Genomic DNA, 16,158 nt, shown 5'->3' with positions numbered 1-16,158 from the left:
TGCAAATGTAACATTTCTTATACTCTGTAGAAATTCACTTCAAGTTCCAGTGATTGTACATAGCCTACTGTAGTCACCACAGGAAGAAAAGCTTCAATAATTGTTTATAATATAAAGTATACAATCATGTCAGGAGGTCTTTTACACGTGTACTAGTAAACATGTGGGGGGACAGGTATATTATTGAACACAAGCGTAATGCCTACTCCCACTGAGAAAATTCTTTAGTAGTGAGCAGATGATGAACAGAGTGTTGTTAGGATATCACAAACTAGTGCATTAATACATTAATTATATATTAACGTATATATAAAATATCTTGAGTTTTCTGCTATGGGACATGGTAATACCAAATACTACCAACATCCACTAGTGAATAGCAGTAATTTTCCCTTTACTATATTTGCCTACTGGCCTGTTGAGATGCAACAGAAAAGCACCATCCCACTGACAACTGATACACTAAATATATGTAAGACCACAGGGAGTAATTCCAATTAGATGACCCTCTATAGCTAAAACCCACTCCCAGCTTGTAACTCCGATTTTAAACACAGAATGCTACCATACAAGCTTTTACAATCACTTTAAGCAAAGCCTTAACTCTACTCAGCATTATATATCCTAATGCAATTTCTTTTTCAGCAAGGAAATGGACGTGTAGAGCTTGTTGTATCATCTTAGATATAAACATTTCAGCTGATTAAAACAAAGTCTTCAGAGAACTAAAATCGGAGTATTATAAAAAAAACCTAGCTTGAAAACTTTTGTTTTCCTGTTCTGAATGAGGCCTCACTTTCTGATTAATGGGGAAGCAGAGGTTCTTACTCATTTGTCTGTCTCCATAGCTGATGGCTTCTGCAAGAGGGCTCCATCCCTGAGCATTTTTCACCTTTACTGGAGCATTATGGGCTAAAAGCAAGTGGGCACATTCTGTAACAGAACAGTCATCATTAGCTGAAGTAAACATCAAGGATGTAGTAATAGAATTCATAACAAAGGAAACAATAAGAAAGGAAAAGTAGTTGATAATTAATATATTAAACAGTTTATCAAAATACATATATGACTTAAAATCTAAACACACAAAAAACATTTATGTAAATCTTTATAGCACTTCCCTGTTCAATGTCAGCACTAAAAACGTAACTGGTGATCAACCAATGCACATAGAAAGGTACATGGCAGTATAGACTCCAGGCATCTCGAGAACATCGTGTGTATGGGGGGCAGAAGTTGTGGCACTAACATCCCTACGTGCTGCAGCATCTCGTGGTGAGATGGCATCTAAAGTGGGCAAAGCAGCACACTCTGACCTAGGAAACCTCTGAATACACCAACAAACAGCCACACAGCAAGAACAGGGGTTGTAGGACGAACAAGTCATGACAGGAAAGACACTGAGGGGCTGGAGCGTGTCCAGAGAAGGGCAATGGAGCTGGTGAGGGGTCTGGAGCACAAGCCTTGTGAGGAGAGGCTGAGGGAGCTGGGGGTGTTCAGCCTGGAGAAAAGGAGGCTGAGGGGAGACCTTCTCGCTCTCTCCAACTCCCTGAAAGGAGGGGGTAGCCAGGGGGGGTCGGTCTCTTCTCCCAAGGAACAGGCCATGGGACAAGAGGAAATGGCCTCAAGTTGCCCCAGGGGAGGTTTAGGATGAAGATTATGAAAAATTTCTTCCTGGAAAGGGCTGTGAAGCCTTGGAATGGGCTGCCCAGGGCAGTGGTGGAGTTGCCATCCCTGGAGGGATTTCAAAGCCGGGCAGAGGTGGTGCTGAGGGACATGGGTCAGTGGGGGTTTGGGCAGTGCTGGGTTGGTGGTTGGACTGGATGGTCTGGAAGGTCCCTTCCAACCCAGACCATTCTATGATTCTATGATATGTGGAGAACTGATAGCAGAGCACACAACTCATGGTCCTGTGCTCCTCTGGCAACACGCTACATTTTTCACTGAGAGCATCAGTAAGAGCGTGTGTCACTGCGGCCCCCAACACTGGGTGTGCACACACTGTGCTGATACAGCACCACCACCACCTCAAAGCCACACAGTTCTCAGCCAAGACAGCTCAACCTGCCCTCCCTTCTCTGCCTGCGGCTACAAGGTGACGACAGAATGACGAATGAGTCCTTAAAATTAATGAGAGAAGCTAGCGTGCCGTGTTTCCACGCTTCGGATGAGCTGCCCTCCCTTGAAACTGTTCTTCAGTTTCCAACTATGGAAAGTTTCCTCTCCACATCTCATTAGAACCCACCAGCCCCATCGCAGCACCAGGCTGGAGCTGTGGGCATGTCTCCTTATGAATAGGATGGGCAGGAACGAGGGACAGAGGCACTTCCCCAATTATTCTCCGGCTGTAGGTGTTACAGGAAACCACACCAGTCCTTCCAGATGCAACAACCGTGAGTCACTGGCAAGCACAGGGCTCGGAAAGGAAGAGATACTTCACCGGTGAATATACTATCTTTTGTGGTAAATAAACAAAAGCCCCGAGTGCTTTGCCAGCAAACAGAGAGAGGTATTTTTATGGCTGCTTAAATATAGTGCCTAACGCGCTAACCAGGCCGCACGGCGAGCAGGCAAATCAGCTCCCGTTTCCCAGCCAGGTTATGTTTCCAGTTAAACAAACAGGATGGAAATTCACCCTTTGCTTCAGCAAAGCCTGGCTGCCACGCTGCTGTATCCAGCCAAATGCTCTGCAGGCATCACCCAGAAAGACAGAAAAATGACCTTTTGGTATCAAAAAGAGGGACTAACGAGTTAGGAAAGGACCTGGGGCTCTCACTGGATCAACACCAAAGTGACACCAAGAACATGCACCCAGGAGAAAAGGAGCAGAGGGAAGGAACACCTCTCCTTGCTATGCTATACATGAGGGGAACTCATCCTGGGAATCTGCCAGCACTAACTGCTTTTTATCCTAGAGCTGAAACATAAAATCACATTTTAAGAGAGGCTTGGAATAAATACTCAACCGTACTGAATTAAAGTTGGTAAACTCTCTTCTAGCAGTTTTGATAGCAGAAGCATCTTTGATCAAAGTTGTCTGTATTTATTCATGTGGGTGTCATACTGCTGTAGCTGTATGGAAAGCATCCCTTCATGACAGCTAATCACCTTGTAACCAAAACCACAACCCCTTCTGCACCCAACAGAGCAAAACTTCTTGATACGAACTACTGACCATGATAAACTACAGCTTGAAACACACACTGCAACAAGGCACCAGAGGAGACACTTACACAGCAGATCACCAGTGCCTAAAAACACACAGCAAGTAATTACAAAACAAAAAACTATCCCACAAAGAAATGTCTTATTTAAGACTCCGAAATTACAGAAAGGCTTCTGCCTCTGTTTTCCTTCTGGGGTTCCAGGCCTCTAGTCTGGGGCCCTTGCTGGAAAAGAGTGGTTCTGATAAAGTGCCATTTCTTGCCAGTTGAAAAAACCCCTCCTATCTGTGACTTCTAGCAGGCACCTGTAAAACATATTTGCCCCACTGCTACCTCAGATTTTCCATATCTTCTTTTTCTTTCTTTTTTTTTAATTTAAGAAGTATCAATCCTGGCCGACCCCAGCAAGCTCTACCACTTCCTCTTCTGCATAAGCTGCCTCTCTCCCCTCTTCCTCGTTCCAAATTGCTTCCTGCTCCAACTCCCAATTATCTCAGATCATTTCAGAGGTATTACCAAAGCGTCCCAAGACAACTGATTGCATTTCCTGCGTTCCCCTTGCCAGATCTGCCAGATGATTCAGCCAACAGTGCTCCCCTGGAGCAGCACCAGGCACAGGACCCACGTGGCTGAATCAGCCCAAGTTGCTGGTGTTTCAGGATGAATTTTACTGTGGCAGCGACCGAACAATCATGCTCCAGGTCTCTCAACAGTGCTCCCCTGGAGCAGCACCAGGCACAGGACCCACGTGGCTGAACCAGCCCAAGTTGCTGGTGAATTTTACTGTGGCAGCGACCGAACAATCATGCTCCAGGTCTCTTCCCAGTCTTGAAATGTGCCTATTTCCATGCTTTCTGTTTGAAGTAGAAAAGAAATAAATCCTACACCTTGAAATTCTGCAGTAAGGAAACCCTTAAAAAGGGGGGCAATGCTCAAAAAGGAAAGAGAAGAGCCATCGTGAGCCAAGAAGCTGCAGAGTCCTGTAGGTGTCCCAGCCTGGACACGGAGGAAACAGCCCAGCAGCCAGGCAGAAATGGGGGAAGGAGGAGGCAAAAAGCAGGTGAGCAGTTATGTTTCCACTCACAGGAGCCATTTTATTCTAGAGGATGTTCTTCTGATTCACTTTGCTGGGAAAAGCTCAACATGGGTTGTTCAACACCACCAGTGAGCAGATCAGCAGCAGAGACACCAATAACCAGAAAAGTGTTGGCAAAGAGGAAGGGCATCGTCAAACAGAAATTGGTAAGCCTTCTGTACCATGAATTAATTGCACATCAGAATAGCTCACATTCCCTGCCTACACATACTCAGTGTCCCTCTGCTCCAGCTGCTTGGACACGAGCGATGCAGGTGTGACCACTTGTGACTCTACTGTTCCAGTTCTACTTCAATCTTCTGTGATATTCCAAGTTTCCCAATTCCCTTCTAACTCCACAAAAAGAGAGGAACTGGGTCCACCCACTGTTTTTGTCCTAAGCTCAAAGACTCCAACTGCTACAGCTCCCTCCCACCCTGCCCCACTCACTTCCAGCTCCTTGATTTTAGCCCAAAACAGCTCCCGTTTCTTCTCCAACTCTTCTCTTCTAAACCCGTGTGGTACCTTCTTTCCAGAAAAGCTCAGCTTTGAAACAGCTTCAAACACAAGATCACGCTCAGGAAAAATGAAAAAAATCTTGTTTTCCTCTCACCCCTAAGCCTTCAGGATAACTTAAGAGTTAATAAAATTGATGGCTTTACTTACCTTTATGTCCCAACATCACAGCGAGATGCAGAGGAGTGTTTCCTAGAATAAATAGAGAAAGAAAAAGGTATTAGATTCAAGGTAACAGAACCATAGCGACCCTCCAGGGGTTTGCACACACAACTCAAACGTTACCTGTTAAGAACCTTCAGCTACACCACCTAACGAAGGAACACACCAACCCACACCACAGCAGTTACATTTTTCTAAGCAAGCATTTGGATTAAAATTGTTCAGATAAATCTATCTGAACCACATTTTTCATGGGCCAACAGGGTTTTGTTTTTTTAATGACATCCTGAAACTTAAGAGGTCCAATTGTATCTTCAAGAAGGAGATAACCCAAACCTCTATGCTTATCATGGTGTGAGGAGCCTGCTAGTTTACAAAGAATGACATATCTGGGTTAAAAGCTACTCAAAGACATGATACTGATTAAAATTTTAAGAGCCCATTTTATTAATTTAGTACAAAATCTTTAGTGATACAGTATTGGACAGATTGTGAAGCAGCAGTAGCTTCACCACAAAAATGCCTTTTGGTTATTTTAATGCCTTGTTTCCAAAGAAAGCTTCCGAGATGATCAGCAGCCATTACAAACAGGACTCTATTTTCCTGGCTGCGCATATGACACATTTTGTACTTCTGTGCTTAAACACGTGCTGGAAGGCACAGAGAGTCGTTTTGCTGGATTAATGCTGCTACCAGAATCCTGACACGTTTCATTTCTGCACCTTCAGGATGCAAAAATTCTTCCATTTAACGCTATCGCTCTGTTTACGCGGTTAAACACTTTTCTTAGGGGAGTTAAATAGCTGAGAACAAATTTATTTTTGCAATTATAACAAACACAGTTGATTTTTAGGCTTATTTCACAGTGTGGTGGCAGCAATAAGCACCTGGCACATGGGAAGGACACTGTGCTGTACATGGAAAAGATGCAAGGCAGAGCATGGAGCGGGTGCTGGGCAGTGGGGCTGAAGGAGCCATTCCAGGGCTGGCACAAAGGACTCCTGTGGGTCACAGCAGCATCCCAGACAGCTCCAGCCCGCTTCGTTATGCACTCTCTAATTGTGCTAACATCCCCTGTTCTATTAATAGAGGGTTGTAACATCTGGGAGCCAAAGCAGAATTGAGAAGGCTGGATGCAGCCACTCTTTGTTAAGCCACTGAAATAATGACGCCGCTGCGGAACAAACTTGAGAAAGAGCCAAAGCGTTTACTCTGAACATTCAAATTATGCAAGCCAGGGGCAAACATTTTCCTCACCTTATCAAGCACTTCAATATGATGTATTTATAAAGAAATAGCTCTAAGCTAAGGTTTCTCTTACGTTAATAAATGTTAAAATTTACAAAACCCACCCCACCCTTCAAACGGTGAATAAAACAAGAGCCAGGCAGCTCCAGCAGCTCCAACAGCTTGGTGCAATGGCAAGAAACAACGAAACTAAAGCTAACATGAGGCCCCTGAGAGCTTTCCCGAGAACTTTGCTGGATTTCATTCAGCTGATAAGCAGAAAGTGCAGTTGTGTGACAGCACCCATCATTTCCCAACTCCTCTGCACAAGGTCCTGAGCAACCTGGTCTCCCTCCAGCCTTCTCCCTGCTCCGAGCAGGAGGTCACCTACATCACCCCTAGATCACCCCCCAGCAGAGACTTTTGCTTCACTCAATGATCGCCTTCACACCCAAAAGTATGCAGTTCAAGAATGAGATAGGAAACCTGGATACGGCAGAGAACGGGGGGGAGGAAGAGGAGCAGGCAGAAAAACTGCCTACGATAACCAATAAAGCACAGAAACTAGAATCTATTGACTCCAGGAGAAAAAAAAAAAAAAAGCTAGTTATGGAAAGCTAGTTCAGGAAACTGAAAAGAGGTAACAACATCCTGCTTGATGGTCTTTAGCCAGCAAGTCCCTGGCAAGGAGTCCTCCTCTACCAGCACAAGAGGAGCCAAACTAATGGGTAACCCAGGAAAGCACCTTTAGGAAAGGGTGGAAGAGGGAAAGAGAAGGCAAACCCATAGAAAAGGGACGTTATGAGACTTAGAAAGACCATAGATCCTCCTGTTCTGGACTACCTGGCCAGTCAGGCCTTTTTCTCCTTGCCCCTGGAAAGCTCCTCTCCAGACAACTCTTAGCCTCCCCAAAGGAAAAGGGTCCCAGGAAGAGCCGAGACATGACACTGGCACATCCAGAAATCAAACCTGGAACAGCTCCTTGCAAAGTTCTGTCCCTAATCATCCCTCCTACGGCTGATACCTGGGGAGGTCACGTTGCTCTGTGGGCCTAACAAAATGGGGTTTATCAGTAGCAAAGTGAACTCTTGCCTTATCAAAATAAGCTGTGTGAGGCTGTGTGTCACAAAATGCAGGCATTATGGCGAGGAGTCACTCAGCTCACACAACACCCCCATGCAATATTCAGGTTCTTCCTCCCGGCAGGAGAAAGGGAAGAGCTGCTCAAGCAGAAAGGCCCCTGCCTGACCCCAGACCTAAGCAGAGGTCGGCACTCGCTCTGCCCAGGAAAACTGAGGGAAGACAAACGCCTTGGGAAAGACCCTGCAACCCCAAGTTCCACCAACCCTACAGTACAAATCATCTTTAGTTACTTCACGGTGGCACAAACAGCTGCAGCTCCTCCAGAACGTTTACGATCCAGAGCACACAGAGCAAATTCCAGGTAAAAACCAGCCTGATGATAAAATAAAAAAAAAAAAGGGGGGGTGAACTCCATGAACTCCAACACTAATCGATTTTTCCTGCCAGCGCAACTGCGCCTTTCTGCCCGGAGAGGTGAGAGAGGGCAGCTCCACTCCTTCCAGTTGCACAGATGGCTCTAACAGCTTGAGGTTTCCACCAAACCACCGCACAAACCACACGGGTAAGCGTCAGATTCCATGAGAACAAGTAGCTTTACAAGGGACAGCTGCTGGAGAGAGAGAGGGAAGGGGGCAAACGTACAACTCTGTCCCTCACCTATGGAGGAGAGCCGCAATAAAGAGGGCACCGTGACTAATGAAGTGGCTGACGTGTAGTTTTGATGACCTCCACGCAATTTAATTGCAATGAGAACGTGGTTGCTATCAGCATTTCTGGACACTGACCAGAACACCAAGGGGCACACACTTGAGAGGCTGCAATGCAATTCATTCCCTTCTGGCAACAGCTCGATTCGCCACATAAACAAACCTCATCTCACACCAAACCACCGCACAAACCACACGGGTAAGAGTTAGATCCACAAGAACAAGTAGCTTTACAGGGGACAGCTGCTGGAGAGAGAGAGGGAAGGGGGCAAACGTACAACTCTGTCCCTCACCTATGGAGGAGAGCCGCAATAAAGAGGGCACTGTGACTAATGAAGTGGCTGACGTGTAGTTTTGATGACCTCCACGCAATTTAATTGCAATGAGAACGTGGTTGCTATCAGCATTTCTGGACACTGACCAGAACACCAAGGGGCACACACTTGAGAGGCTGCAATGCAATTCATTCCCTTCTGGCAACAGCTCGATTCGCCACATAAACAAACCTCATCTCACCTCTCCCTTCCACCTAAAGCCAATTCATCAATACCTACAGCTTTGGGAAGAGAGGAGATACGCTCCCCTCCCCGGCCCACACAGGCTCTTCTTCCAAGAAAGAGCCTGAAATCCTGCACATGTGTATCCAGGACACACAAACAACAACTGTTTGCGCAAAAATGCGCATAAAATCCAGTATTTATCCACAGGTGCGTGTGTGTGTGCAGCTCTGACCCTTTGGTTTGGCACCTGGGCGCCTTCGGGGAAGCTGAGCCTGTTTTCCAAGAGCAATTCAGCAATAAGATTGATTTGTCTACCCTAGAACATAGCATGGTTTTATTCTGAATATAAGTTTAATCTCTTACGTGCATATTATAGTAAAAATAAAAGTAATCTAATGGGTATACGTACATGCTTCTCCCTAGAAACTCATTGGTTTTGGAATAATGATACTGGCCTTCCAATGGGCAATGGTTTTGGGGGTTAATTGAGAGCATGAGGCAGCCTGCACTCACTGACAGCCACAGCCAGCCTTTGTTTTTTCAGAACACCAGGAGTTTAACGTTCTACAGGACTTGGCTTTTCTGCTCTCAACCACACGCTACAACTGGGACTGAAATATAAACAGTAACTGTTACTAGAAGTTCTCTCTCCCCCCTGTCACCTCCTTATCCTGTACTAGGAATCCTCTAGCTTATTTCTGGGTATAATTGTACGCTGAAGTTCTCTCCCCCAAACCACTCACAATTCAAATATGTAAACAAGTGGCAGATGGATTCAGGCAGAAAGAAAACAATAACAAGGAAATACTAGTCAGGCCTTTGGTATGTCAAGAGATCCAGGGTTTCGTTGTTGGTTTGTTGTTGTTTTTTTTTTTTAAATTGAATAGCAAAGGAACACTTACAAGTAAAAACTTGGGGGAAGGTAATGAGACACAAATCCCCCAAAGTGTTCCTGCTGTGAACAGCATTGAGAAAGCAGAAAGGTGTTCATTTAAAAGTCCTGTCTATGTATATATATACATGCCTATGCATATATATATATTTACTAATAAAAGGATGGTGTCAATGTTTGTGCTACACATTGAAGACGATAGCACAGCAAAGAGGGATCAGGAAGTGCCTTAAAAGTAAAGATCTTGAGCGCCTGATGATGAGTTTTTGGATGAGGAACTGGAGGAGGTGCAGGGGAGAAGCCGGCAGAAGGAATACACCGAGTGAGAAAATTCCTTCCCCAGTCTGTTGCCTTCATTCTACCAGTATTTGCTGCAACCTTTGGAATGAAGACGACAGGATAAATATATCTGTAGCTATATTTATATCAACGTACTTAGAAAAACGTTATGACAGTTGTAAGGAATACTCCTCCCCATCCCGACTGAGGCAACCGAGCCTTGTGTTACTCCGCGTGCAGCAGTCTGAGTTTCAGAGCACCTCATGTTAGCATGGACACAGCCTTTAATCCCCAATTACGTTATCCTTCCCATTGTACCAATCCCAAAGATTGCTCTACCTTCACGTTCCTTTTTATTTCGCATAACCCAATTAGGTAGGACAAAAGGGAGGATTTATCTCTTAATCAGAAAAAGAAGGTAACTGCACCCTTTAATCGCAACCTCCCCAGAACCTGGCATTCCCCAGCAGACACGCACTGCGTTACCCAGGACACAGAGATAAAAACTGACCATGAAACTTAAGCTGACATGACGGGCTGGTTCACTTTTTTAAACAGTGTAAAATATTCCCCAAATTAAACGCATTATTTTAAAACGTCCTGGAGAGATTTTAACTATTTAATGCTTTACAGAGCAGCAGGAGGCTCACGTTTCTACCCCTGCTACTGCCCCTTCTGTGCCCAGAGCAAGCCACCGCTGTGCCCAGGCTTGCGGGGGGCAGGGAACACACCGCTGGCTCTTTCCAACCCCAAAACTACAGCGTTTAGAAAAAGTTTTAGTTCGTTGTTGGTTTTTAGCTTGGGGAAAAACCAAAGACGGTTCCACCAGGAGCCAGAGGAACCGCTCCTGAGCTTGTCAGCTCGGAAAGCGACCAGGTGACAGTTCAGGCCCTTTAAAACAGTATTATTTCTTTTTAAATGAGGTGGGTGTGGGGGGCCCGCAGCAGCCCCGGGTAAGAGGCAGCTCTCCCAGCGCTACACCCTTCCGAAAGCCGGTACCGTCCTCACCCCTGTCACCAGCGCCTCAGGGCCCCTCCAGGCCCCCTCGCCCCTCAGAGCCCATCCCGCCCCCGGGACCCCGGCGGCCGCTCCCCAGCCCGGGCCGAGAGGCCGCGGCCCCCTCCCCAGGGCCGGCCTGGCGGGCCTCTCACCGTGGCTGTCCTTCTGGCCGATGCCCTGGGTGCGGATGAGGGCCGAGAGCCGCCGCACGTCCCCCTTGAAGACGCACTCGTGGACGGGGAAGTGCGCCGGGCACTTGTCGGGCTCCGCGGGCGGGCCCGTCCCGCCGCCCGCCGGCCCCCCCTTCAGCGGCAGCCGGTGGTGGTGGTTGCTGAAGATGCGGTGGCCGCCGGCCCGCCCGCCCTTGCCGCTGCTCCCGCGCCCCCCGGTGAAGATGCCTCCGGGCGCGGCGGCCGCCTCCTCCTCGCCGGGCGCCAGCAGGTCCCCGTCCTCTTTGCTGGGCTTGTGGTCCCTGCGCAGCGAGCGCAGCTTCTCTCCGGTCATCGCCAGCGGCGGCCCCGCGGCCGGCGGGGCGCCGCCGGGAAGGCTGGCCGCAGCCGGAGGGTGGAGGCGCTCAGTCCCGTCCCGCCGGCATCTCCCGCCGCCGCCACCAAGGCGCCCGCCCGCGGGGGCCCCCACTCAACGGCCCGGCGCCGCCGCCGCCATCTTGGCCGGCTGCTCCCGCGAGAGGCGCGGCGCCTTCCCGAGACTTCCCCGCGCACCGCGAGACTGAGGGGAAGCGGCGGCAGCGGCGGGACCGACCCCCGCGGATGAGGCGGACCCGGCCGGCGCCGCCCCCGCACCGCCCCTCGCTCGGCTCGGCCCCGCCGGCTCCCTCAGGGCACGCAGCTCGCACCGGGCCGGGGCAGGAGCCCGCGGGCAGCCCCTGTCGGCCGCCGCCGGGGTGAAGGCTGAGGCCGGGGCCCGCGCTGGGCCTTCGGGTGAGGGCTGAGGGGATTGCTTCTGCCCTGCTTTGAGCCACACCGGGTTAATTTCTCTTTCAGTAATTTGACTTCTCAGTCAGGTCTCTTCCAAGGTCTGGGACAACTACACTTTTTTAGAAGACTCTGGTGTCTGGATTTGTGACAATATTTCCTGTACAGCCAGCTCTGGGGGGCGGGTTCCAAGGTCTCGGTGTTGGGGACGAGGAGGAGCGAGACCCGGGCACTTGCCCCAAGCTGCCAACAGGGTTATTTCATACCATGAACGGCACCGTCCAGAGAAATCAGACAGTTTGCTGAGGAGTTCTCTCTCTCTCTGTCTCTCCCTGGATGGCTGGGACCCTGAGAACCCCCTGCCCCGGAGCCCTGAGCCCTTCCCTCCCTCCCGAAGCCGCAGCGCTCGCAGGGTCCCACACGGGCTGTCCCTGCGGGGAGGGCACGGCTTCTGCTGGGGAATGGGCTGGGGACGGGCCTGGGGGGTTTGATATCCATATCGGGATCAATACTGGTTCTTTAGGGTTATTAATGCTAATTATCTCGCCTTATTCTATTAAATCTGCTTATATGTCAACCCTTAGATTTCCTTGGTTTTCCCAGTTCCCCTTCCCAGGTGGGGAGGGGTCAGCGGGGGAGAGAATAATTCAAACCCTAAAGCCTCTGAAGGGATTTATGCACATGCTAATATATCTGCGCTAAGAATATATCTGGCTTTCCTAGGGAAATGGCTGCTGCTTACACTGGGGCCAGGCAGCTCGTCATTCTCCCCTTGAGGTGATGGCACTGCATAGAGGGCTGCGCTTCCCGTCCCATGTCCCGTCTCCTCGGCCCCGCACTGCTGCTCCAGCACAGGCTCTGGCTGCTGGGAAGAGCTACCCAGGCGGATCTTGGCTGGCCGAGGGAGAGAAACACCACCTCCCGTGCTGCGTATCACGAGGGAAGGTCCCAGAGTCTCGGGCTGTTGCAAAACTCTGCTGTGATGACTGCTGTGGATTCCTCTCGGGTTCGTTTGTAAAGGTGGATCCCGGAGTGCTGTGGTTTGAGGTCTCGTTACGCAACTGTACAGATGATGGCGTGTGTCCTGCGTGTTGCTGCGTGCCAGAGGTGTAAACAAACCACACAACAACGAGATAAATGAGATGAGCCAGTTCCTCTCATTTGCTGAGAGAGCAGAAAGCCCTGGGTGACCTCCCGGGTCACAAAAGGTGAAGGGATTTCTCAAGGTGACCTGAACTCAGCATTCCCGTGGCTCCTACGGTGCTGCTCCCGTGAATCCTCGTGCAAGCCACCAGGAAGATACAGGCTGCTAATACTGTCCTGAACAAAACCTCGCCCAATCCCTTCGCTGTTCATCCAGTTCCCTTGTCTGCGTGGCTGTTTCATTCCCCGAGGGAAAGGGAAACAGAAGGAAAAGCCCCAGCGTGGTACCTGGCTGTGAAACACCAACTTGTCTGGAGAATGACAGGACCTGGCCAAGTCGTCTTCCTCAACAGCAGGCAGAGGGAAGGAGGAGCAACAGCCGTCCTGCCCTTGTGTCAGTCCTTGTAGATTTGTTATCATCTTATAAAGGAACTGTGTGAGGTTCAGCTTCCAGGTTTCCCTGCAGGAGCTCCTGCTTTAGCGCTGGTCCCGCATGGATCTACTCACAACAGTGGAATGAAGCATTAAAAAAAATTATGATGTGTCAAATTCCAGGTAAACTGGATTTTTCACTAATGCTTCCAGGGGAAACAACCTACAAGTTGTCAGTTGATTCGATCTGCTGTGATAAAAGAACCGCCTTTCTGGGTGACCTCTTTACCCGACCTGCATCGTCTCCTCCCAGAGGAGGTGGCTGAGAAGAATCCTAGGCAGAGATGGGAACTGTGGATTTCGGTGCCTGCCCTCTTCAGAGTGACAGCACAGCTGGTGCTGGGAGCTCCACGCTGCATTTTTAATTACTGGAGGAGCGAGAGGCATGAAGTCACTGTTTACCAGCTTATTACGGAGTCCCTTATTCAGCCCCAAAATGTAATGAAGGCATTACTAATGGGAACTGCTCTGTGAACCCCGGCGTCTGTAGTGAATCCACATCTCCTCCTGCGTCATTATTACACACCTGCCAACTCTTGAGAATTCTTGGGGTTACCATCTAACAGCAGAACTTTGTCTTGTTTATATTCACCATCTTCTTAAATCACTTGAATCCTCTTGAGAATTCTTGGGGTTACCATCTAACAACAGAACTTTGTCTTGTTTATATTCTCCATCTTCTTAAATCGCTCTCCTCCAAGCGTTGGGCAATTTAGATAAAAGCAGGAGGATCAGATATTGTGGCAGCATGGAGGAGCATTGTCTGCAGTTACTGGGCTGCCAGTGGATGGAAACTTCACTGATGGAATTCCTGACGTTGGAAATAAATAATGGAGGAGGGTGTATTCCTCCAGGAAGGATGCTGAGGTTTTTTTTTTAGTATATAAATGAATAGGTCAAAAAATAGAGAGGCTAAATTTGTCTGAAACCCAAAGGTAGGCAGTAAATTCAAGCGATACGCTGTGCGTGTGCATCTGCATTGACTCCAGCAGTAAGGAACAGTGACATTTAAACCCACCTCATGGAATATTGAAAGCCCCGAGTCCGGAGGAACGCTCTCCGCTTGCCTCTCCCCTGTCTCCCACAAGGCACAACAAACAGAAATAAATGAGGTCCTGGAGGAGAGTGAATGGAATTTGCCAGCTCTGGGGAAATTAACTTCGGCTTCTCCCGGGCATCCGGAATGAGTGGCCCCAGAGATGGTAGGGAGCAGCGCGTTTCTCAAAGTGACAAAGAGCATCTCTGGAAATTAAACTGTACAGGAAAAAGTCAGTAAGAAATCTTAAGACATCGTAGCCTTGATGGCTTCCGTTTCAGTGGAAATATTGATCTCTTTTCAGCTGGTGCTGTCCCGAAGCCTTCCAGAAACGTTTATATCCCTTTATTAAGAAAACCACAAGGTGTTTCCTCAGGTTTCAGACCGCTCCCTGGGACTAGCAGCTGCAGAGCGTCTTTTTGTACTCGGAGAAGGGCTCCAGCAGCCCGTTGTGAGGATATTGGGGTGAGGATCCCTGTCTGCCGAGGGAGCGATAGCAGATGGCACCTGTGTGCTTCCTTGTGGACAGGCCAGAGACTCTCGTGGGCTCCTCATAGATAACCATAACATGACGCTGGAGGTAGAGGAAGAAATTTTGTATAAAGAGGAAAAAACTCCATTTTCCCCATTGTCTCAGCTTGACTATCCCAAATTCCATAATAAAAATTATTATAAAAAGAAAGCGGACCCTTTATGGTACCGCCTGAGATTCACTGACCGCCTGACACTCTGTGTGCCCTGGCCGTGTGGCAGGTTCAGAGTGAAGCTTTGCCCGTGGGGTTTGCACACACATTTCCCACAGGCCCACAGGGAAAGGGATTTGTCACCACAGGGTTAAATTCCCCTCTCCTGAAGTTTGGGTGCTTCACTGTGCTGAGGCTGAAAAACAGATGACAACCATCAGTGTATCCAGTTTTGCTCGGAATTTACTACAAATGGCACGAAAATTGTTTGAAATTCATAGCATCATAGAGTGGTTTGGGTTGGAAGGGATCATAAAGACCATCTCGTTCTGCCCCCCTCCTCCTAGGGCTCCCCTCCCTCATCCAGAGTCCCTCCCCAGCTTTCCTGGAACCCCCCCTTCTTGAGGGACTGGAAGGGGCTGGAATGTCTCTCCGGAGCCTTCTCTTCTCCAGGCTGAACCCCCCCAACTCTCTCAGCCCCCCCTCCCAGCAGAGGGGCTCCAGCCCTCCCAGCATCTCCGGGGCCTCCTCTGGCCCCATCCAACAGCTCCATGTCCTTCTGATGGTGGTGACCCCAGAGTTTGGGGGGTGTCTCCCCAGAGCGGAGAAGAGGGTCAGAATCCCCCCCAGCCCTGCTGTCCACGCTGCTGGGGATGCAGCCCAGGGTGGGGGGGTTTCTGGGCTCCAGCCCACGTTGCCGAGGCCTGTGGAGCGGGGGGTTTCTGGGCTGCCAGCCCACGTTACCAGGGCGTGTGGCGCTTCTCATCCACCAAGTCTCCCCAGAGCGGAGAAGAGGGTCAGAATCCCCCCCAGCCCTGCTGTCCACGCTGCTGGGGATGCAGCCCAGGGTGGGGGGGTTTCTGGGCTCCAGCCCACGTTGCCGAGGCCTGTGGAGCTTCCCATCCACCAACACCCCCAGGTCCTTCTCCTCAGGGCTGCTCTCGGTCCATCCTCCCCCCAGCCGGGATTTGTGACCGGGATCGCCTGAAATCCATCCTGAGAGGCCAGAGAGGGAGCTGTGAGCGCTGGGAAGAGCTCTCTAACGGGGTTCGGTTGTGTGTCCTGGCCGGGCCCGCCAGCCCGTGCCGGCTGTGGAGGCAGGAGGGCGCCGTTCCCTGGGGAAAGGCCTGGTGGGGCCACCAACGCCCCGGTCACCGGCCACTACCGGGGATACAGGCCTTCCCGCTATTTGTTCCTCCCTTTCGCCGGGCTTGCACGGATCCGCTTCTCCCCCGGCGGGCCCGGGTTACCTCAGGGCCGGGCTGAGGGGAGGCCGCGGCCGCGCCCGCTCTGTGGTGCTGCGGCGCCCCCTGGCTGGCTGGCTG

General features: G+C 49.9%; 1 protein-coding gene across 1 annotated transcript in view; it reads right to left on the bottom strand.

The window, feature by feature from the left end:
- The window catches only part of ANKRD13C (ankyrin repeat domain 13C), a 34,862-nt gene extending 23,549 nt beyond the window's left edge, over window positions 1-11,313 (bottom strand). Inside the window, exons 1-3 of the mRNA XM_014937666.1 lie at window positions 10,757-11,313; window positions 4,906-4,947; window positions 829-933 (exon numbers count right to left, since the gene is read on the bottom strand). Coding sequence (XP_014793152.1) covers window positions 829-933; window positions 4,906-4,947; window positions 10,757-11,108 — 499 coding nt within the window. The 5' untranslated portion in view covers window positions 11,109-11,313. The remainder of the gene's footprint in view (window positions 1-828; window positions 934-4,905; window positions 4,948-10,756) is intronic.
- Window positions 11,314-16,158: the final 4,845 nt, after the last annotated feature.

This window comes from Calidris pugnax, unplaced genomic scaffold, assembly GCF_001431845.1.
Source record: "Calidris pugnax isolate Ruff unplaced genomic scaffold, ASM143184v1 scaffold29, whole genome shotgun sequence".
NCBI classification, from domain to species: domain Eukaryota; kingdom Metazoa; phylum Chordata; class Aves; order Charadriiformes; family Scolopacidae; genus Calidris; species Calidris pugnax.
The sequence above is the reverse complement of the archived record's forward strand: the minus strand, read 5'-3'. Positions and strand labels throughout refer to the sequence as shown.